This window comes from Anguilla anguilla, chromosome 11, assembly GCF_013347855.1.
Source record: "Anguilla anguilla isolate fAngAng1 chromosome 11, fAngAng1.pri, whole genome shotgun sequence".
Taxonomy (NCBI): domain Eukaryota; kingdom Metazoa; phylum Chordata; class Actinopteri; order Anguilliformes; family Anguillidae; genus Anguilla; species Anguilla anguilla.
In genome coordinates this window covers 19,019,081-19,043,456 of record NC_049211.1, presented here as the reverse complement: position 1 = coordinate 19,043,456, position 24,376 = coordinate 19,019,081, and the positions used below count along the sequence as shown (strand labels likewise).

Here is a 24,376-nt window from a genome sequence, read left to right as displayed (position 1 = left end):
TGTATGTGTGTGCTTGGGATGTATTGTATTTATGCCAGACTATCTGTTTTCTTGTGTAGCCAATACATTTCTGTATGTTTTTTTTATCTGCAGATGTGAATGTATCTCTGTGTGGTGTGTGTGTGTGTGTGTGTGTGTGTGTTTGTGAAAGGGATGGGGTCTTAAACTGTCTGCCGCAACATAGAGCGCCCCTTGCACGTCGCTCAGCTCCTCTGAGATGAGTGTTGTGCAGGGTCATAATCCCAGGGCCCTTTGGCCTCGCACAGGAAATTGTAAATATGTGGCGGGCCACTGGATGCAGCCTGCGGCCGCCCTCTCCTGCCTCTTCACCCATGACCAGCCAGTAGGGTTGAGCCTCAACCACGAGGTTTGCCCCTGCAGTTTCTCAGGGCTCGTTTTTCATTGTGCTCTGCAGTTCTCTTCCCCAGCAGAGTGAGACAGCTCAGGAGTTTGATGAGGGGGGGGGTGGGGGTGGGGGTGTGGGTGTGAGAGGGGATGGATAAGGAGGATGGTGGGGGGGGGGGGGTGTTGATGAAAAGTGCAGCAACAGCACAAATGCCTTTCGACTGAAATTCTCTCAAGAACAGCATCCACAATCTTCATTCTAATTATAAAGATTGTGTTTCCTTGTACCCACATCTGGGGGGGCGGGGGGGGCAGGGGGGGGGGGGACTTGATATTGTCCTTGCAAAAAGCCTCTGGGACTGACAAAAGAAGTCATTTAACGATTCGCCTGTCTCAGGGTCCATAATTCAATCAATCATCTAATGAAAAAGAGAGACATTTTAGCCTCTGCTCTCTGAACTTGCTAATGCAAGCGAGGGAATGTGCCCTCTTTTATACGCCAACATAATGGCTGTACTTGCCGCTCGGCTCCCACATCAGGAGGAAACTCATTCTATTGTTAATGCCAGTAGAGAGACAGCGTAATGTGGCATAAGTACTCACTATTCAGCATGTCTCACTAATGCAGTAATTGTGAATGTAATTCACTTCTTAACTCCCTCTAATTCGTGTCCTTTTCCGTGATGGCTTTTTGTTCTGAACCTGCTCCCCCCTTTCTCCTAGCACTTTCAGTTCTGAAACATAAACATTAATATTCCGCTTCCTGTTATTTCTGCCTGTGGTACAGTGAATTTCTTTCTGCGGTGCAGAAGTGTGCTGGTCTCCCACTGCATTTAAAACTTTACTGGCAAACTTTGCGATTAATTATCTTACGTCAACAGACTTTGGAGCTGGCTCTCTTCCCATTTGTCAAGAAAAGATCTGTTGGGGTGTCTTGGCCCATCTCTGAAGAGGGGTTATAAAACAATCAAGCAGCCTGCTTTGTTTGTCCATTTGATTCCTCGTCAGTGTTCATTTGCCGTGGTTCTCTGCTGATGACCAGAACAGTTTGCATGCATGGGAAAACAGCGTTCCTCCAAACCCCACCCACCCTGGGAATGAAAAGGAAATGCAGTGCGGTCAAAGGCCAGCCGTTTCCAAGAGGGGAGCTTGGGAGAGACGATACGCTTGATTTAGGTAATTGTCGATGGGTGAATTAAGCCTCCAAACAATCGTCGTCGGCAGAAAGATACATCCCACTTACCACCGCCTCACAGCCACCACCCCACATCAGATGGTGCCCCTCAAATCATGTCTCCCGTCTCCCCGGTTTTATTTCACACCCCTCCTTTAATTTGAAAGTGATAATTGCGTATTAAGGCCGACAAAAGCACTCCTGAAACGAAGCAATTGCCAGTTTGATGTTTGAGTTTAGTCACATGCGTCTACAGCTGCCTCTCTCTCTCCCGCTGTTTCTGTCTCTTTTTTCCTGAAATATATATTTTTTTCTTTTTTACCAAGTGCATTCTCTCGCCCTCGCTTACACTGCATGAATACGACTTTTAGGAGAGGAGAAAATGTCCCCTTTTTACAAAGGCCTTGGTGATTGGAGAGAGCAGACAATAGAGGCTGTCGATGACAGATTTTTGCAGGCAAAGATTTAACTAGCACTTAAGACAGTGATCCACCTTGCCCTTTATAAATAACAGCTCTGTGCAGGTCCAATTAGCCATAAAGCAGATTTCTGAAACTGGCATGACAATTTGAAGCTGCTAATGGTGAATAATTGTCTTTTAAATTGTAATTGCTGCAATTGTAATTGGCAGTGTACATACATATTGTTTCAGCTTGTGTAGAGAATTATGCAAAATAGCATATGTGATAAATGTTACAGCAGCTTCATATTTGTTAGTAATGATGGTGAAATTATGAAGCCACTTATGGTTCCTGAAGCAACTTTATAAATAAAAACTTTTCCTCATTGACACATATTTTTTCATAGTTTTAAGCTTTTTTGGCCTTATGAATTCAAATTATGATTATAACAATAAGTAAAACAAGTCCTGTAAAAGGATGGTACTGATGGCAAATTATAACATTTTCATGCACAGCACTGGTACGTGTCATGTCTGCTGGAGATGGAATGTCTTGCAGATTGAGGGTTTTTCTTCTTTTTTTGGGGGGGGGGGGGGGTTTCACTGTGATGTTCAGCTTTGAACTACCATTTGGTTGACAGGTCTGCTTGCACAGTGTGGCTCACTTAACAACCATAAGTTGACACAAGCATTTCTCCCTTTCCATTTTCTTAGAAGCATGTACGTCCCTTTCAAAGTGTTTTAATGGAGTCAATGGGGCTATCTCTGCGCTCCATTAAGTCCAGTACAAGGACCTGCCGTACTCACATACTAATACATTTCACTCTTAAAAATGCAAAATGATCACAAACTTTAAGGTACACTGCAGGGCACATTTCAAAAAGTGGCCTCTGTCTTTTATTAGGCTAAGGAGCTGCACTGCATACTCCTGTGCAGCAGATAATGGAGGAGAATATGGGAAATTCACATTTCAATCCTGAATTTCAGACCAGTCACATACCGTTCTTATCCCAATCAGTGAATTAATTAATTGCTGGATATGCTATGGCTTTTAAGTAATCAAGAATGCCATTTACTTGGGCTCTATCCAGAAAATTTGTGAATGCTACTATAATCACTGCATTTCCTCAAACATTTATCAGTATTTGTTTTTTCCTCTGAATTAATCGGTTATTTTCCGGGCAATTATTTGATTATATTTGTATAAGTGAGCAAAGGTGAATGATGTTTGCCATTTGATGGGGCAAATCATATTTTGTTTAATGTAGCATAGTCTTGGTGTTTTTCAGTCACTATACTATGGCTTCCCATTTTGAACATCACTGTGTGCTGATCTGAACACGGCTGAAGGCACAAGGTGAAAGTAAGGAGAAAGCAGGAGGTCTTTTGTCTGCTGTCCTTCAGCAATAAAAGACAGATAAGCCTGCCATAGATTTACTCTACAGCCAGAAGTCTATAGCTGTACTGATGAAACAAAGAATTCTTTGAATCTTACCTACCTGCCAGTCACAGTGCAGGCAAACCATAGCCTGCGCACATAGTGTGTGTGTGTGTGTGTGTGCGTGCCTGCTTGCGTGTGTTCGCTTGTGCGTGTGTGCGCACGCACGTACGTGTATGCGTTTGTGTGCATGTGTGCGTGTGTGCATATGTGTGCGTGCAAGTGCATGTGTTTGTGTGTGTACATTAACAATTTGTGTGTGGAGCATGTGTTTGCGTGTATATTTGCATAAGTGGGAGGGTGTTTGTGCATTTACACTTCATCCCTTCAAAACACTAGATTTACAGCCTTTCTGGTAGTGTTTGAAGAGGAAAAACAATGCAAGATCAAACAGGAGAAAGGCACAAAGTTCATGAAGACGCAGAAAGAAATCGCTTAGCACAAACACTTTGCTGACGAGAAAAAAGTGTGTGGGAGTGGGTGGGTCAAAATCATAACAGGCGTAAATAAAAAGACAGCAGGATAACAAAATTTTGAGAGAATACGGTAGAGAAAGCTGTGCTTCCATGCATACCGGTGATGTCAGTTCAAAGTTAGCAAGCATTGTGATTATTAGCCAGGATGCATCCGTCATGTCTCCTGTGGAAGGTGCGGAGGCTGCAGAAACTGGCAGCCAGGTACAGAGCCTCTTGCCTTCCTTTACCTGTTTTAGGCATAGTCCTTTTTTATTCTTCCTCTTTGCAAATCTATTTGGAGACTGATGGCTACTGCCCGCTGCTTTGAGGCGGGTTTGGAACCCTCTGCCTGGCTGTCTGTAGACGGATGTCAGCACAGGAAATGCAGCAGACAAGCGTCCCTAATTGGCACCTCTACGACAGGTTGGCATGTATCTTCAGATCACACAGACGGACTGAACCTCACACTCGCTAAAATATCTCATGGTCCTCATCGTCTCTGCTGCTCTCTCTCTCCTGAGCCAGGATCTGCCAGCCCTAAGGCCACACTTTACCCAGGTGAAGATCGGAGAAACTCAAGGCTTTATTGGGCCAACTAAGGAGGAAATTCAGTGGCCATGGCGTAAATGTTCTGAAACTGGTACCCTCCTTGAATCTTATAATGAACTTCAAGAGTAGCATTAACCTGCTCAACAACAGACATCAACAGACAACCATGAATTAAATAAATGGGAAAATATTGCAAGATGTCATGGTAGGAGGCCCCCTGCCCCCACAGCATTGCATGTATAAATCAGGGCATGTAACCTTGGAATACAAGGAAAACAGTCGTTGTCATCAGAGATTCCTCATAATTTATTAGCAGGCCATACATTATTCACTATTAATTCATGCATGGCTGATGACACTAATGCTAAAGCATTACCTGACCTCCTGTGGGGGGGAGAGAGAGAGGTGGAGCAAAAGGGTGGAAGACAAGAGAGAGAGAGCGGGGAAAAGAAGTCTATTTTCAGAGCAATGCCAGGGCTCACGTAGGTCTGCAGATTAGGTGGCCCATCATTCTGATTTGCATGTGCCTGGATGACAGGTCAGAGGCCTGGCGGAGTTCCACCCCTGCCTCGCGTGGCTCTGCCAGCGGCCCCTGATGGGCGGCTGCGGCAGGGCTCCATGGCCCCCCTGCAGGGGACCACGCCCTTGGGCTAGTCCCCTACGGTGCAGCTCTGGCAGCCTGGGACCCGTCTCTCACCCCTGCCGTCACATGGCCCTGCTGCCTCTCTTTACCTTTCCATTGTCATGTTTTTTTTTCAGTCTCTTTCATTTATTTTCCTGATATTTATTGTCTTGACCTCAGATTTAATGAGCAAGATGTTCTTGATGCAAAGTGAATAGTTGTATTTTGGCTTGCATGGATTGCATGGGTACAGAAGAATGTGAAATGTTCTGTATATTTAAACATCAACATTGATGATTCTGTGTTTTTGTTCAAAAGATGTTCTTAAATAGGAAAGATCTGTAGATTTGTAATGATGCTTATTTGTTTTGGAGCACTTAACGAATAATGGATGCCTAAAACCACTTTCCAAAACCTCTTACTCTATACCAATGTTACTCCAGAGTATACAGAGAAAGGAGAAGGAGAGAAAAAAAGATAACAGTAAAAGAGACCAGGACAAAAAAGATGGAATGTTATCTTGTGCTTTTGAGCTAAATGTGGTGTGGTGCTTACAAGCAAAACCAAATAGGACAGCACTTATTATCCTGAAGGAAATAGCAGCAACAACAATAAAACCGTTCTACACATTTTAAAACTGAGACACAGCAGCCTGTGGCTATACTCTTTCATGCTAAATTCAATCCCTGGATGGTGTGAAGGTGGCAGAGGGGATGGAGGGGTGGGGAGAAGGAGGGGAAAGGTCATAGGAGTCTAAATGCCATGTGTCACATTGACTTTCTGCTTTGTCATGTGAGGCGTAGCGCACAGGAGGAATGAGGGAACCGCTGTGGTGAAAGGATCGTATTTGCTGAGGATGGAGAAAATATTCTCTCTTTGAGGAATGCTTTGAGTGGTCTGAGAGGTTTTCTGGAATTGCAGCCTTTCTCTTAAACATGTGACCCCATGTTTTTTGTGAGATTTATGATATTAAAATCCAGCTTTTGGTTGGAATTTTCCCCCGAGGAGAGGTTTTGTGGTTTGAAGTCAGAAATTGGATTGCATCATTTTATGGTATCAGCAGAAAGCATGTTTGTGCATTTTCTTCTGAATGTGTGTGTATGTTTGTATGCAATGCGTCATGTTGTGAATTATGTTGCAGTACCATAGCACATATTATATTCACACCCATTCAATTAAAGCATATAACATGGACAGATCAAGGGAAAAGATACACTTTTAATTATGACCTTCATTTTACCGTTTTTTAATTTATTTTTTAGGTAGATTTATTTCCGTTTCAGTTCTGTGGAAGTGGATTTTGGGAGCAGCACTTTCACTGTAATGATAAAAAAAACTCTTTTACTGCTGTTACATGTTTGGCCCCCGCATTGTCTGCCTGGCAAAGCGATCGCATCTGGTTCTTGTAAGCAATGTTTAATGTTCCGTGCATGAAAAAGGGAAAGTGTATCCTTGCATTCCACTACATGACAGATTCAGTGTAACAGTGCAGACAGCGGAAACAGGATTCGCTAATGAAAGCCAGACAGAGGAACCAACCAAGGAAAGCCGAACCAGAGCGGTGCGAGACCTTAAATGAAACACGTGAAACGGTGCTGCACTTGAAAGGGCCTCTCACCCAAGGTATCCTTTCTAATCACGCACAGTGAATCTATCTCATCTCTCGCTGACCGGATCTGCTCATTTGTTTTCAAATTCAGAAACATGTTTTTGGTTATTTACTCTCCTATTAGTCCCAGACTTAACGTTGGAAACAAAGAAACAAATGTGTTTTTGATATGCTGGACTTAGTCCTTGAGCTCAAGTTTAATATAAGTATAATGTTTAAATCATGAACATATTTGCATAGCCTTCCTATAGAATGATTTTTGAAAGCTTACTGATTGCTGTTTGCATTTATATACCTTCCATCCAACAATGCTAAATGAATTTGCAAGTAGGGGAGAACGGGGCAAAACGTGGGGTAAAATGTAACACAGACTTTAGGTAGATGCGTCAAACTTGAACGTATTTGAGGTTAAACATGCAGAATTGCCATCTTTTTGTCTCAAACGAGAGTTCAATAAATATTTTGGGAGATAATGCCAAAAGTTTGTTTTGGCTATAGGCTATGCAAGTGATTTATTTTTTTTTTATCGGAAGTGCTTTTCGGCTACTGGCAAGGAATCCAAATGTATGTAACCGTAAACTGTCATTTAGTGGCTAACAGATCGCATTGTTTTAATATAGCATGCCAGCTTGCTGAGATTGCTAGCCAGGCAGAAGCGCGGACACCGGCTCTGCAGGGTTAAACCGGACAGGGTTGTTAGCCTGTTGTCAAGAGACTATTAATGAACTAATTGATTGGTTTTGTTCAACTCAGACTGGATCTTCGTGCATATATTTATCTCAGCTTCAACTTTAGGCTTTGTGGTGACATTACATTGACTGATACAGCTGTTTAGATCGAACAGACATTAGACGGGAACCGGAGAATAATGTGCAGTCTTGTCATAGATTTTCACCAATATAGGTTGTTCACAAAGACATATAATAGTAATCAAACAATAAATTAAAGACTATCATACAACATGGAATTGTATTGAATTGCCTTATTCTGTGTTAACTTTTAAACCCATTAAGACTGTTAGGTGTACCCCACGCCGTTAGTTTTTACCCCAATCTGCGGGGTTAAATGTAACATTTCACTCTCATATTTTTTAGTCAGATTGCTAGTGAATGGTATGTCCCAGAAATTTCATGGTGTGTAACCATAGCCAAGGGATTTAGGTTGTCTGTATTAAAAAATGATTCATCTATCTCTAGTGCTATTTTCAGAATTGAGCCAAATACGAAAACCGTTATTTCCCCGCTCTCTCCGACAATAGGGATGCATGTCATTTCTCCTCTGCAGCAGTGTGTCCCAGAAAGTTCAGCACTTATCAGTTGTGGCACAACAGCCAGATCTGATTTGCCACTTAAATACAAGATGATTACATGGCCAGACTGTTAGAGGTCGATTTAGAATATGGGCTGGACCCTTTTAATGGGTCTTTAATGACCATGGTGAGTCAGGACAACAGTTTCACCCAAAAAGAAGCTCTATTGTATTACTGTGCTAGGGTATTATCTTCTGCTTTCCCCCTGGCCTGCCAGATATTTTGACCATAAGTGTGATTTGCCTGGTTTGGAGATCCCCCTTTGAAGACTTATTTTTCTGCCTCGTGGAGGGTGTATGTGCATGTGTGCATGGTTGACTGATAATTATGGAATTCAGCCAGTTATACATTTATCAGATTTCATTGTTATTTAAATAGTTATAGAAATGTAAAGTTGCAGAAGAAGAACTAGTTTCATCAGTTCTTGCAAGTGATGTACTGTAAAAGCTTTATGTAATTTGCTTGGGCTCTATAATCATGCCATCAAAGGAAGCCATCTGTAAATTTAATTTAGCATTTATTACAACGAGGCAAGAACTGTGGCAGTTGCCCACATATGCAAACTTACACATTCACAGATACACTGGTCTCCCACACACACACGCGCGCGTGCGTGCACACACACCCACAGTTTATGTTAGGTTGAAAGAGGCAATACCGCATGTGCATCAGCCTGGGGAATGTCTATGTCCCTAAATGGAGGATAGGAAAAAGGTGATATTCTGTCACTTTCAATTATGTATACACTGCATCTCAAAAGGTTTTTCTGTGTACACAGCTAAAGGCCTATTTATACTCCAAAACACTATAACTGCAGGATGCACAGAGGAGTTTGCACCCTCCCTCCCCCCCCCTTTTTTGGGGCTGCACATGAGATGCAAAAAATTATGCGATCTCCCATAGTGCTCTAGTCTTTCGCAAGAGGTATGAGGAGCATTGACTCTTTAAAACTGTGGCATTAATCTAAAAGTGCACAAGTTTGGGACATATAATGTAGCACTGAGCATCAGAATAATTGAAAGAGCCTGAGAGAAAGGGAGAGCAAAAAAAAAGAAAGAGAAACACTTCATAATAGGATGCCCAGGGAATACTGTACAAGTTATATTTCAGTTTTGAAATAAGCTTGACAATTAACTCCAACTTGGCAGTGAATGAAGTGAAAGCAATGGCCATTTTTCCCACTAACTTATCTGAATGAACTTTTGACTAAACATATGGTTTAAACAGTTATCAGCCATTTGCCGCAATACATTATTGGCGGCTGGGGTTCCACAGAGGAATATTTTGTGAATCGGGGTTAAAGAAAGCCTGAAAGGAAAGAGAAAAGCACGGAGAGATGCACAAAAGACTCAATTAAGCTCATACTCACAACCACACCAGTCTTAGGGAAGTGCAGTTGGAGGAAGTTGACCAAATGAGATCACATCACTAGCAAAATGTTTGGGGATAAACAGTGTGGAACAGATCACCCATAAATTACTTATTAGGGTATACCTAAGAGCTACCTGGCCCTAAAACAAAGAGTCAGTCTGATCAAAGAGAGAAACATGGAGTGTGTGCTATGAGAAAACATAATGCTCAAAAATGCAAATGTTGAAAAAAGAGCTCAGATAAAGCCTGACTGTTGAAGCAGCCTAGAGAGGACAGGGTAGGCTCACATTGCCAGCTAAAGCAGACTGAGAGAATCTTCTAATCTGTGAGAACTATTTAGCAAGAAAAGAATATCAGAAAATGTTGATTCCATAATATGTTACCAACTGCTACACCCAAACAGTTTGCAATGAAACACTGTATTTGTAAAATCAGTTGGTGAAATGACAAGATATATTTGTGTTTGCGTGCATGTGTGTGTGTATGAAGAGTGTAGTTTTCTATCACTGTCATATCTTTCATTTGTTCATATTTTTAATGTAATTTTGCAGTTAAATTTGCTAAAGCTTGCCATGCTATGAAACCATTTTAAATAGAAAGGGAATGCGTTGAATTAAGAAAGAGAAAGATGGTAGGAGGGAGTGAGTCACCCTGGGGGAATCGGTAATTGTGTAGAAATGGCTCAGAGGTGAGTGCTGGGGGTCAGAGAAGGCGATAGGTGAAAGGTCACCTGCGCACAGATCCAGGATTATGATATAATTAGCTGTCACTCTGTTTGGACGTTATTCAAACTCCATTGGCTGAGATGCCACTCAAAATCCTGTCTGCACAAGTATTCAGATCCAGAATTCAGATTTCATCATATGGACTGGGCATTGGGGAGTTTGACAGCGGATTTGTATCAGTAGCATGAGCTTGATGTACAGAGCAGACCAAAGCAGGGATGAGTTAAATTTTCTGCGTCAAAATCGCGATTTTGATGGGGAAGTGTGGGCAAGAGCGCTCTTAATTAAGGCCGACCCCTCTAAAAGCAAAAGCATGACTTTCTCTGCTCCCCCTCCCCTTCCAAAGGGCTCAGTCATCTTCAGCCTCACAGTGAGCAGAGACCTGTTAGTCAGTGTGCCCTCTCAGAGTAACAGTGCCCATCTCTTTTGCACAGAGTATGGCACTGATATAAACAGCCTCCCATGGACACAGGATGGTGCCGCCTTCCTCTAGAGTAGAGTCTAAGAGTTGCAGTGCCATGATTATTGTAAGCTAGCTTTTGTGTCCCGGATGAGAGAGTGAGTATCATTAACAAAGTTTACAAACATAAATTATTGCAATTCATAAAATTAATAAAAACGACTTGTATTGCTGGTCTCCCACCCCTATACAAGCATGACATACATTATCTCTGTAAAAAAATACCTTTAGATAGCCAGTGAAAGTCTTGTTTTTTAAGTCGAAACATATGAAATGAACTTCAAATAAAATGTAGCCTTAAAAAGCAGTTATTTTATTGTCTGCCACCCTAAAACACTCCACTGTTCTGCATGGAAGCTTATTAAATTTTATCAATTGTATGGAAAATAAATCTGGTATTTTAAGCAACCACACACCTTTAAAAGTGAGTTGAGCAAATAGGGGTCATATTGAGTTGAACACCAGTCAATAGATTTGTATAGGTCTATTGACTGGTAAACTGGTGGGAGCCCCACTGTGGGTTCAGAGGCACTTATGAAATGATGGAGAGAAACAGAGCTGTATACATGGATATGAAATCAATAACCAGAGGGCTGCATGTTTGAATCCCAAGTGGTATAATATATGTTTTTGCCAGACAGTTTTTTTTTTTTTTTTTTTTTTTTGGAGAATTTCCTGATGGCCTGCTGGCTTTACAGTTGTGGGTATCAGGACATTGAGGGGTTCATAGTCTAAAGCAATACAACTCTTGTACAGTAACTTCATACCTACAGAGGTCGTGCATGTGTATATTCATCACAGTGCAACTGCTACCAGTTGTTAACTGCCATTCCCAACCATTCCTTGCAAGTTCATTTGCACAGGAACAAAAGTGAACTTTGGTACTTGTAACCTGGGGTATAATTATAATTATTTCCAGTGAAGGTTACGCACATAATAATGCCAAGTATTAATTACACCTCCCAGTGTTAAAACTAAGGAAATGAATCACAAAAACTATTGATTGTATTTGCGAAAGCCTCAAATGACAGGAAATGAAAGTAATCAGCTTTAATGCTAACATCAGCCTGCTCTCCATCAAGGGGTATCGGCACAGACCTCTGACAACTGCTACAGTCCTAAATGTCTACTGTACTTCAAACAGTGTATACTCACCACCTGGCCGATTGCTTTAGATTCAAACCTTCTCTCAAAGAGCCTAATTCATAGACAAATTAAAAATGACAAATATTATATTTAATTCACATATTAGGCAGGTTAACCACAATGTACACTGCCAGCTTTTACTTTGACCTAAAAAGCTGTAACTTGGACTTTAAATGAAAACAAAAGATGAAATTGAAAATGCTATACTGCTGGACACCAGAAATATGATTTTTTACATGTTAACAGATCAAGATTATGTATGTACGAGCTAAGGTAATTGAAGCAAATAAGCCACATGAGAATCTTCATTAAAATGGAAAATGATAATCTTACTTTCCAGGCTTAAGCTATTTCTTTATATTGAGTCAGTGCTGAGGCAGCCTTGCTTATATTTTCAGGGGATAATGCTGCTCTATTCTTCTCTACAAAATTACCAGAGATTTAGAAATTTGCAACACACGGTTGTCTTCTACAAATGTTCTACAATGTTCTGATGCCTGCAGTATTTTTTTCAGTCAGTATTTTATTTTTAATTTTTTTTTGGTGTTGGTGTTGCTTGTTAAATTGTTGTGCCCTGCATGACTCATAGGCTTGCATTGATTCCTACATTTTAAAATGGCACCATGATAAACCTGACTGCTGTGCAGGGCAAAAGAATTGCAGCAATTTATTTTTCAGCAAGAATAAATGCATGTGTGTAGGAAGTGATAATGAAAACTGGTAGGCTAGGTGTATATTACTGTGATGCTACTGGAATTCAAACAGAAATAACTTTGCTTTTTAATCAAAATAAACATCTTTATAATGTATTTGTTCTTTGTTATACCTTTCTGTTTAACCTCCCCTTTTCTGCATTAGCCGTATTACTTATTTGAGTGACCTTGTGTCTCACCTTGACAAAAAATAAACTTTTTCTTATTTATAATAATAAATTATTTTTGTCACTAATTGCAGAATTATTTCACACCCTGCCAGCACATTTTTAACGTGTTTAATATGAAACAAAGACAATTTTGGGAGCTTCAGAAACTGAGTTAATTAAAACAGCCTACCACATCTCTGCCTTGCATTGCAGACAGCACTGCAAAATAAGAGTGCCATGCACAGCTCTTATCCTCTGGGACCTGCCCCCATCGCCACCCTGACTATTATTAGATGAAAGATTGACAAGCACACAGACTAATCATGACATCTGCATAATTACATTGTACAGCCTTTAAAATAGTGACATACGTGCAATGATGTAATGTATGATGTAATCTGGTGCTTTGTAATTCTAAATTGAGGCCCCTATAAAAAGCTGGTGTGAAGAAAAACTTGGCAGTGTGGCAACAGCTTAACAAAATCAATGGTGAGCTGTGAGGTGATTATGTTAAAAATATATTTGTTTCAATTAATTGCATACAGTAATGTATTAACATTGACAGCACTAATATATATATATATATATATATATATATATATATACAAATAAATATATATATTGATTTGTTTTTACATGTAAGTAACACTCCCTATAGGCACTCATGCAATTTCTATTTCTAGACAACTTGTTCAGAATCTCCCTCACATTCAGTATCTGATGCAGTTCAAATGCAATACCTGGGCTTGACGTTTCAGTGCATTTCCTCTAAAATTGCTTTTTTTGTGGAGAAAATTAATAATTTAGAAAATTTAAAGCTATACTTCCTTGAATTTCATTGACATAAATCTCTTCCACATCTCCTGGTTCAACTTATTTTGCCCTTTCAAATCAGATAAAAAATATTTTGTCCCCATTCACATTTAATAATTGGACCGTGTAGCAGGCTTTCCATTTGGCAAGGTAAGGAGACATGATATCAAAATGATGATTAACACAGTTTGTAAGAAGATACACTACCCATAGTTTAGTTTGCAAAGTTTGACATAGTTAACATGGTTTAATTGCAAAAACTTTTACCAAAACAGACACGTGTCTGTTCTCCATGTTGAATTAGTTTGGGCCCTCTTTTTAATAAACCCTCAAACACTGACTGGGTGTCATCAAAAAGTGGGTGTCATCAAAGCAGATAATATTGTTATTTTTTGCTTGAGGGGTTTGTTTGCCACCTCTTTTGAATTTTCAGAGAAGGAAAGGGGGACAAAAATACACTGTGCTAAAGTGCTAAATGATCGCAAGTTTCTAAAGATTTTAAAAGGAATATTGTTATTTTGCCTTTTGCCCTAGAATCCCCCCATGTGTGTTATTGCAATATGAGTCTTCTCCAGAGGCAAGTCTTCCAGAGTACACCAGTCATGAAGTGATGACAGAGGGGGGTGAAAATAAAAGGAATTAAATAAAAAACAAACCATGTTTTAAATGGGCGAGAAAAGGCTGTGAGCTGTAGGCACTGCCGCGGTTTCCCATTATGGAGTTATATTACAGAATTCAATATTACACTTTCTCCTCGGCTCAAGTGCCTTTCTTCATCTTGTGAAAGTACAACAAATATGGAAAACTTTGTGAACCTGGGCCCCATTCCCCCCTGGGGGGTCTGGTGTTCTCTCTCTTTGTGAGAAACAAGAAACAAGCGTGCTGAGCGTGGGCTGGGAGACCAGGAGACAAATCAAGGCATATTCTGCACTTGGTCATAATGTGCTCGTATCACACAAAACAGAGACATTACAGGGGCCTCAGCTGTAGCTTGAAATACCACTGCCAAAGAGCTGTCTAAAATCTCCCTTTTCCCTCAATGTGCTGTGCTGTTTCATTTCACTTTTTACTTTAGTTTCCTTGAGATATATCCTGAACAGTGTGCTATTTTAAGTTAAAAAAAATACAGCAATATAGAAAAACACATTTTACTGTAAAGGGCACATTCATCTCTTTTCATGGTTTACTTTAAATAATGGCAACAATATAAAGAGAGAACGAGAGTAGGGAAATGGTAGGAAGAGTGATGGCTGAATATAGTCCTTTTTTAAAAAAATAGAAGAATTGGTTGAATTATGTTATTTTACTGATCATAGCTTTTAAAATGTTTTGAATCATTTTAAACATGGCATGTGTCGTGTCTAACACTGTATACTAGTGCTATATTCATTCATCATTATGTCACATGAGTCCTTGTGAAATGTTCTTGGGCAGTCACATTGAAATGACTGTGAAGTGTAAACACAGTGAATGCAGCTGTTCTTTTTTGTGAGTATGGTAGCTTGCATTAAACAATATAAGTGCACTGTAAAATTTGTAAGGCTGCTCCAGTTACAGAATTGTAAGTAACAGATTACAATGCACTTTTAAAGTTGGCTCAGCCTTTTATCTTGGCACAGCAACCATAAATAGGTTGTATTACCTCCTATTTTGGTTTTCACCAGAGCTTAGAATTTGTCAGCCAAATAACCTTAAGTTAGGCCAAGTGCATGGAAGAGTAGTATCCTAACAAGCATGTATACACAAGGTTGTGGCAAAGTTATCTTGATTCTACGTTGCAGCAGTGCTATGGGAATGTGAAAGATCAGCTGGGACAGTTTGCTCTGCAGTATCACAGTGTGAGCTTTATTCCACTAGATTATGTGTTTTTTTGCCTTGTTTTCCCTTGAGAAGTAGTGGCATGATTTCTTATTTGAATCAGTTTGCTTCACAGAGGTAGCTTAGCTCACTGATAAGATCTCCTTAAGACCTGACAAGTCGTCAGTAATGAAGGAAATTGCTTTGATCCAACTACAAATAGGTCATTTAACCAGTGTCTGGTCTGTGCTGAGTCGTTACAGTTTCTTGCATCCTAGTTCACTCCCCTTTTTTTTTCTCTAACAAGAAGAGCAGAAGAGAACCTGCTTTCCTTATTAGCGCTCTTCAAAATGAATCCATTTATAATTCATTACCCATGGGAGGCTAGAGACTCCAGGAATATGTTTTTTTCGTAATTTGCTTTATTTGTTATTTGTTTAGAAAGACATTGCTTTAAATCTTCCAAGCTGGTTCTAGCAGTATTAATAAGGAAAGATAATAATAATAATAATAATAATAATAATAACAATAATAATAATAATAATAATAATAATAGTTTGTTTATTTTGTGTAAACAGGCCGTCCAAATTGTGTAATTCAATTGTTTGTATTATACTGTCGGGATGTGCTTGCTAATTCTTTATTGATACATTATCTTGTTGCTCCAAAGACTAACCACTACAGATTTGCAAAATTCTAATTCAGGTTTCTATAAAACTGAAAATATTCAGTGAGTGAGCACACTGGAACTAATGGCAGCCTTCACAAATATGCCTGGAGTGTTGTTTCACCTGACTGATATCATTTGCCTAAAAACGCAATTGGGTGTTCAAAAATGACACTATATGTTTTCTGGAAGAGCGCACCTGAGTGCGCATTTCCCAGCATTTTCTGGTTTCAGATATGAAATATGAAAACGTCTGCTCAAATATCTGCATCTCTTTTTCCATCACACAGCATCTGTGTTCTAGTAAGAGTTTATTTGGTAGCATGTACAGCAGTTTCACCCAAAACATAACTGTAGCATTCACATTTTTATAGTAAGCCCTGTATGTTAGCAAAAATAATTACCAACTTCCAACCAATATGTTATTATATAATTTTTATTACATGTGTAAATATGCTTTAGATTTAGATTTAGATTTGTTATATTTATGCAGATATTATATTTACAGATATAACAATTGTTTTATTATATACAATATAAGCATATAACAAAAATATATATGAATATAAATAATAATAATGGTAATGTAAGTTATAATGTTCTTAATATAGATACACACATGTAAACATGCATAAACATTTATGACCTGGGTTCATTGTGCTGTGACCCAACAGTGAGATTGTGACTTTTTCTCTGTGTGGACACAGTGAATGGAGGTTATCTCTAGCTTTCCAGTATTATCCCCTAGGACAATGCAATTTAATGTGGGTCCTTTATTGTATGTAATTACTCATATCTGCTTTTAGACTGGCCCATTCCAGACAAGGATAAATGAGACACTAAATCAATTGGTATGCCACTGGTACAGAAAGAACTTTTGTATCCCAAGTTGAAGTCACAGGGGCTTCAGTGAGATCAGAAATACATTGAACTAAACCTCCAATGTGTGACTATTGTGAACCAGTATCTCTTGATGCAGCTTAGCTGTGTTCACTACAATATTGAGCTTCCCTCATACTGAAATCTGGTTTTCTACCTCTATTTCTGTCTCATTTTCTCTTCTGAAAGCCACTGCTGACTTAGGAGAGGTAATAATTACAATGTTGTGCAGGTGATTGCAATCTGCAGCAATCTACAGCAATCTACAATTTCATGTGGCCCGGTCACAGATAATGCATTTTTATCATGTTTCTATGGACAATTTGGCTGGTAGGTTTCCAATAGGCTTGGTCACTCTTGGTCCATTCCATAATTATTCTTTATTTATTTACTTTTTCACAAGAAGCCATGGCTTTTGTCTGCCAAATGAGAACCCAGTATGAGCTGGTAATGAAAATACTGTAAACAACAGAAGGTTATCTATATATTCCCAAAAATATATGATCATTGGAATAGTAACAGTGTGTCTTCTTGCTAATGGAGCATGAAGAGAAGAAAGACCTTTCTGGAACCCAATTTGAGGCTAAATTGAAAGATTCCTTCAAATGTAGCCCACTTATGCAGCACTCGAATCCAAATCACAGACCTTTCAGTACACTTAATGTATCAAATTGCTCTTTATTAGCTCTGGGGAACTGAAAAAGCAGCTCCCTGTATTTGGTTGCTCCCACATTCCACTTATTAAATGGTGCAGGAAATATTGGCTCTTTACTGTACTCATCCTACCTGTTTAATGGAAGACCATCAATTATTTGCTATTAGGTCAGATGAGCGGAGGGTGGCAGAGAGATATGGTAGTGGGTGGTGGTTGATGTGGGCCATGGCTACAGTTCTGAAGTTGTCTATGACAGCTCTGAGGAACCCATAAGAGAATTTCCAGTAGGCCCATCTAGGCTTCCAGAACGTTCTTAGAGGTAGTGTATGTGTGTGTGTGTGTGTGTGTGTGTGTGTGTGTGTGTGTGAGAGAGAGAGAGAGAGAGAGAGGGTGTGTGAGAGCGTGTGTGTATTTGTATGTGCCTATATGCTGCGGAAATTCAACCTTGATATCTAATGCCTGTATTCTGGTTACTTTTCTTTCCCCTGGTGTTTTATTCTATATAGATCTTGTTAGTGTGTATTCAAAACATGTTAGTTTTTCAATTGCATGCTGCCAGTTACCTGATTATGGCGCAAATGAAAAGTAATCTGCTATTCGGCTTTTCAAGCCGAATGTATGGTGAAAATATATAAATATGTTCTTCCTGCTAAGGCCATTTAAATGAAATCTGTCAAGGTCTCTAAAGAATAAACATATGGCAGAATTATGTCTGAAAGAGACTTAAATATTGAATTCTTGTTTTAAGTATTCTCATACCCCCCAATGTGTTTCATTGTGTATCACAATACAGTGGCACCCTCCCAGGAGGCTGGGTTTTGGTCAGTGGGATTGTACCTATCTCTGATCGCCAGTGACCTCCTGTGGTCAACTGGGCACCTGCTGTGCCCAGTGCAAATGCTGTATACTTATCTAATGCAATGATTGCACAGTTCAGCAGATATACTGCAGGGTGAAAGCTACTGAGGTAGTGAGCAGCTGCTTATCTTTCCCATCCTGATCCCAACATTACAGTGCTAAGGTTGGCTTAGAACTGATTTTAAAAATCTTTGTTAAAAGTTGGGGGGGAAAAAAGTCATTTCTGTGCTAGGCTAAATTAAAGTACTTTTTTTTAAACATTTATAATGTTCATTAAGCCATAAGAAAAAAGCTTTTGACAAAAAAATGGGAGAGCTGAAATGGTATGCACCTTCTGTATTAAAAAAAAATAAGCTAAATGAGCTCACAGTAGCATTTAGTTAGCTAGATAGCAATGCACTACATGAATAATGACACCAGCTCTGGCAGGTTATTCTTCCTCTGTCTGATAAAAAAAAATCATGCCATTCCATTGTTTTGAATCTTGGGCACGTTATATCACTGCTCACCTAACAGTAACACAGCATAGCATTACCCAGCCAACTTAGCTAGTTATTCTATCTCTGCAACAATGTGTCCCTTGGTGTAGTAATATTTTACTTCTACATTACACTTAAATTTTGAACAGTAAAAAATAAAGTTGTTCAAAATGCAAAAAAAAAAAAAAATCCAGTGTATATACTGCAGAAACTGCATAGTCAGTCATTTGTAACACACCAGTTTATCTTGCCAGTGGCCTAAAGGTAACATGACTCCTTAGTCCCCCCCAAGTCATTTGCTTGCCAATGAAAATGGACAAACACTCACTGTCTGCCAAACGTTTCTATCTTCATTCATCTATACACTTACATATCAATGCAGTAAGATGAATATCATGATTCAGTGTTTTGCTTTGAGTCTGTCTAAAAACAGCAGCTCCATGGACCTGTATCCCCACATTAATGCCCCAGTATTTCAACTGCAGCTGATATCTTAACCATTAACTTACCTTTCACTAATTGTCCACATATGCATAAATAAATATAGCAGTCTTCCATGTATAACAACAAATTTCCCTCGTTGTGTGAGTAATCTGCAAACCCAGGTTTTTCTCAGTATGACACATAAAATAAATAATTGTTTCAAGACCTATCTGCTGGAGCTGTAGCACTCCTGCAATAAATAAACCTTGAAAAGATCCAGTAAAAACCCAGGATCCTGTTCCATTAAACACCTTACGTTTTTCATGTAAGGTTTTCGCGGATTGAGAGGTAAGGGCGAACCTTAATGTTTCTATTATGCATTTAGCATTTATCAGTGTGACAGTGCATCCATTGACTCACTCATGGTGAATGGTAGCCTATACCAATGCCACTGTGATCCTGGGGACCCTCTCTGATTTGAATCCAGAACATGACATGAGAAAATGGAACAAACACTTTACAGGGAATCAGGTTCTGAAACTAGCACCTGATCACCTGCCAAATATGGGTAGATTATGTCGGAGTCGAGTAAACAGGATCAATTTACCAGATACATTGACATGTAGAAATCAAGCTGCCAAAAAAATCCCAAAAAAGAAGTTCACACAGTTACAGAGATGCCAACTCCCGCAAATGCGTGCATTCATTAGGCTACTTTGATTGGACGTGTCAGTGGTCCACTTTCATTGCCAGTCATACCACCAAACATTATCCAGTTTGTTTCTGGGAAAATCATAGCCAAAATTATCTTATATTAATCAGCTGTCAAAAGAGATATGGAGTCACATCACTAAGGTGAAAAAACAAAACAAAACTGTTGAAAAGAGGAAAACCAATGATAATGTTGAAGAAGAACAAAGCTAGGATAAAAAAGAAACAGTGTTTTAATGAGAAGTGGAAACTTGTGGTTAATGGCAAGTATCATGAATGACTGGTATTCAAGGCTGAAGAGCAAGCCATGTTCTGTGTTGCCTGCTATCTATATGCCCCCGAAAAGTCAAAACAACACTCCTCAAGTGACACGCGTTCTACGTATTAGAGATGTAGCCCTAACTATGGTAGCCCTGCCTTCGTTAAAGTATTATAATTGCTATTGTTTGTTCATTTAATCACATTGTGAAATATATTTTGTCTTCAAATAAAGATTTAAAAAAGGTTTTACAAAGCATGCTTGTGTGATTGTGTTATTTTCATCTTCCTATTGTGTAGGAAAAAATAGGATGTTGTCCCACTGTCTGAGAAAATTTTATCTACCAGATACAGTGGCTGTTTCAGCAAGAAGTTTGTTTCAGACACTGAGGGGAATTCATTCATGGCTGAATTTGATGCATCTTCATTATTAATCAGTTTCAAAACAGCACATTACATTCTTGGAACACCCAAAAAAAATCAATAATAAATAAAATAAACAAATACAATCTCTCCAAGGCTCCAAATGCCAAGACATGAGCTTTTTGGAAAACCCTCCATAGTCCCATTGGCTCTTGGAATCATTGCAAAAACGTATACTAAGTAAGCCAAATTAGAACACCATAAAAAATAACTTCATCATCCATTGGGGCGCAAACTAAAATCAAAGACTTGAGTGCCTTTGTGGATAGAAAAAGGCCTGAAAAAGGTGTAGGTGGGATAGGAAGGAAGTTTGATATGGAATTGTTGTGTCCGACATAGTTTTTACATTAGACTTAATGTAACCCAAATTTGTGCACACACAGCATACAAAATATATTCAGAATTCAAACTGGGAGGTTGCCATTGAATGTGAATGAAACGCTTGTGTGCGTGTTCATTTATCAGATGACAACTACTTATCAACACTGTTGTTCAGGGTAGGGGGTTTCACATAGATTAGACATAGCATTAGAATCATTATTTAGACAGATCTCCATGGCTTTGAAATATTTGGTGTTTTATAGGGGTTACTGTCATATTGTGTCTCCCATTCTCTCCATGTATGTAGGCTGCCCATGAGAATTGCATGTTTATTGAGTCATTGTCTGATATATTTCAACAAATAGTACTCTATAGTGAAATGTAAAGTATTTGGCATGAAGATGTATCAGAAGGAACTTAGGGCTTTAATCTGAACATGAAGAGAATCACTGATTATATTGCTAGTCAGCCTTGTCTAACCAAACAGATTCACCCCAGAAATGTGATTGAATCCTTTGCGGTGATTCTTGAGGATTTGAATTTTAAAAATAGGTTGACGGTTCACTCTGCTATTCCTTGCTTGTGTACAGATTCGCTCGGATCAAGACCGGGAGATTCAGATTCGCTACAGTATCACAGGCGTGGGTGCCGACCAGCCCCCCAACGAGGTTTTCAGGATCGATCCAGTGGCGGGAAAAATGTTTGTCACCAAGCCCCTGGACAGAGAAGAGAGGTCATCCTATCATGTGAGTCCAGCAACAGCGTCATCCACACTAAATCACCTGGTGCCCGTGGGATGTCTCCGGTTTATCATTAAAACTCTATTAGGAGCTATATATATATATATATATATATATATTTATATATATATATATGTATATATATAACTATAGATATGTATGCAGACACACACACATATACAGTATATATATATATATATATATATATATATACACACACATATATAAAGGGCATATGTTTTCTTGATTTGTCTCTGTACTCTACAATTTCACATTTGCAATCAAAATAATTTCAGGTTTTATTTAAAGGTATTTTTGTACACTCTGGTTTCACCATGTAGAAATTGGAGCACTTTTTGTACATAGTCCCTCCATTTCAAGGCATCATAATGTCTGGGACATAATAATGTTATGTAATTGAAATTAGTCCTGTTTAGTATTTTGTTGCATTTCCTTTCCTTGCAATGACTGCTTGACGTCTGTGACCCATAGACATTACCAGATGCTGAGTATCTTCCCTGGTGGTGCTTAGCCAAGCCTGCCATCTTCAGCTCCTGCTTGTTTCAGGGGCTAGTTTCCTTCAGTTTTCTCTTTAGCATAAGAGATGCATGTTCACTTAGATTCAGTTCAGGTGAATGACTTGGCCAGTCAAGAAGTTTCCCATTTTTGTTGCTTTAGCAGTATGCTTGGAATCATGGTCTTGCTCATGGATGAAGCACCGTCCAATAGGTTTGGAGGCATTTGGGTGAACTTTAGCAGATAAGACGCTTCTGTACACTTCAGAATTCAGTCTGCTGCTGCTGTCAGCAGTTAAATTATCAATGAAGATAAGTGAACCAGTACATATGACAGCAATATTACGTGCCCAAAACATAACTCCCCCACCACCATGTTTCGCAGATGAGGCAGGCTGATTTTGATCTTGGGCAGTTCCTTTTGGCCTCTACAGTTTGCTCTTGCCATCACTCTGATACAAGTGAATCTTGGTTGCATCTGTCCAAACAACCTTTTCCAAAACTCTGCAGGCTCTTTTCGGTACTTTTTAGCAAACTGTAACCTAGGTTTTGCAGTGGCTTGCATCTTGCAGCGTAGCCTCTGTGGTTCTGTTCATAAAGTCTCCTGTGGACATTAGTAACTTGCACATCCATGCCTGCCTTCCGAAGAGTGTTTCTGATCTGTCAGACAGGTGTTTGAGGGGTTTTATTCATTATGGTGATTCTTCATCAACATACTGTTGATATCTTCCTTGGCCTACCAGGCCCTTTTTTACGATTACTAAGTTCACCAGTGCTCTCTTTATTCTTAATGATGTTCCAAACAGTTGATTTTAGTTAGCCTAAGGTTTGGCCTGCCTTGTTTTTTTTGTTTTTTTTTTCTTATTTATCAAACTCATAATGGCTTCTTTGACTTTCTTGACACAACTCTGGTCCTTATGTTGACAAACGTCAGTCACAGACTCCGATCAAAGGCGATCACAAGCTTAGAATCAAGATTACATACTGAAAGTTGTTTTATATCTGTACTAAGGAAGCAATTGAGCACACCTGACTATATATGTATTGTTTGGCTTTTATTCTTTTCTTTTTACTTTAATTACCTTTCAGTTACATTTAAAATAAGAACAGTTCTTGACAAAGTCAAGCTAGTAGAAATACATCAGAACCCAAGCTGTCAATTAGTAGAGTTACTGCGGCTCCGTTTTGGCGTACAAAGACAGAGGAATGTGTAGATTCATCTCAGCTGTCAGGACTAATGAAAGGCAGTTTTGTTGCGCTCTCTGATAGTCCATAAAATCAAACGTGAGCCTAGCTTTTTTAATGTGTGCGGCTGTCTGTTTACCCACTTTATGTCACTTTGGAGACACTTCTCAATGTGTACTGTCAAAGCATCCATTCATAAATAACTCCCTCTCTTTAAAGCAGATTAGAATGAGTACATTATAAGTTAAATAAATAAATAACCCAAGAAGAGAACAAGTATATCGCTAAAATGAAATGAAGAAGTGTCTTCAGGCTCAGTGTTTCCCAACACCTCTGAATGAAAGCAATCAGAAAAAACCGCAAACTGTGCTTTTGACAGTTTGACAGGTATGCAAAACCAAAAATAGGAAATAAATATTGGAAGTCTACATCCTCTAACTGTCAAGCCCGCTGGGTATCAGGGAGGTTATTTAATTGAAGAAAAATAATTAAATTTCCTTTGAAAAAGGGTTGCATCTCTCTGGCACAGGTCTCCTATTTCATTCCTTTCGATAAACTGCAGCCATCTGTTGGTTCCAAGGGTGAACTACAAGGATGCCTTGATTTTATTTATGCAAGTGAGGTTAACAAAGCAACTCACACATACAAATAGCAATACCAACATTAGCAGCTATCTCATATGAGAATCTTGGCCAATTCTGCTTGGACATCTACAACCGTGAACTAGAGTGAAAAAAAGGTTTGTATCATTAGAGAAAATATGAACCCAGGTTGCTAAGATAACAAATAGGCATATGTCACTAAAATGTGTCAGACCACCCTTTCAATACAGAGCACAGGAAGTGTCATTAGCTCCTGATGTGTTATGGTCTTATGCTCATCTCTCCTCATTTTCATTTGGCCTTCTCCCTCGATAACTCATGTTTTTTCTATTATTTTTCTTTGGCTTCTTTCATTCCAACACTGATGGAACACTTCATTTGACCAGTCAGCCCAAATTACGGCCTCAGAGAGCACCTAGCCACTTGGATCTCTGTGCCGTAGCTGGATGGTTCACGCCTGAGTGAGCATTTATCCCCAGCCTCTGTGAGAAAGCTGCGTGAGGAATCACTGTAGGGAATGAGGGGGCCAGATTTGTTAAAACAGCATGTTAGGAAGGCCCAAATATGGCAAAACCAGCCCCGTAG

The 24,376-nt window shown here is 39.3% G+C and overlaps 1 protein-coding gene across 2 annotated transcripts in view; it reads left to right on the top strand.

Moving 5' to 3' along the window:
- LOC118208441 (cadherin-4-like) overlaps positions 1-24,376 on the top strand; it is a 399,806-nt gene that overhangs the window by 315,841 nt on the left and 59,589 nt on the right. For both annotated transcript variants that reach the window (XM_035383132.1, XM_035383131.1), the window contains exon 6: positions 21,340-21,495. In XM_035383132.1, the coding sequence (XP_035239023.1) occupies positions 21,340-21,495 (156 nt within the window). The remainder of the gene's footprint in view (positions 1-21,339; positions 21,496-24,376) is intronic.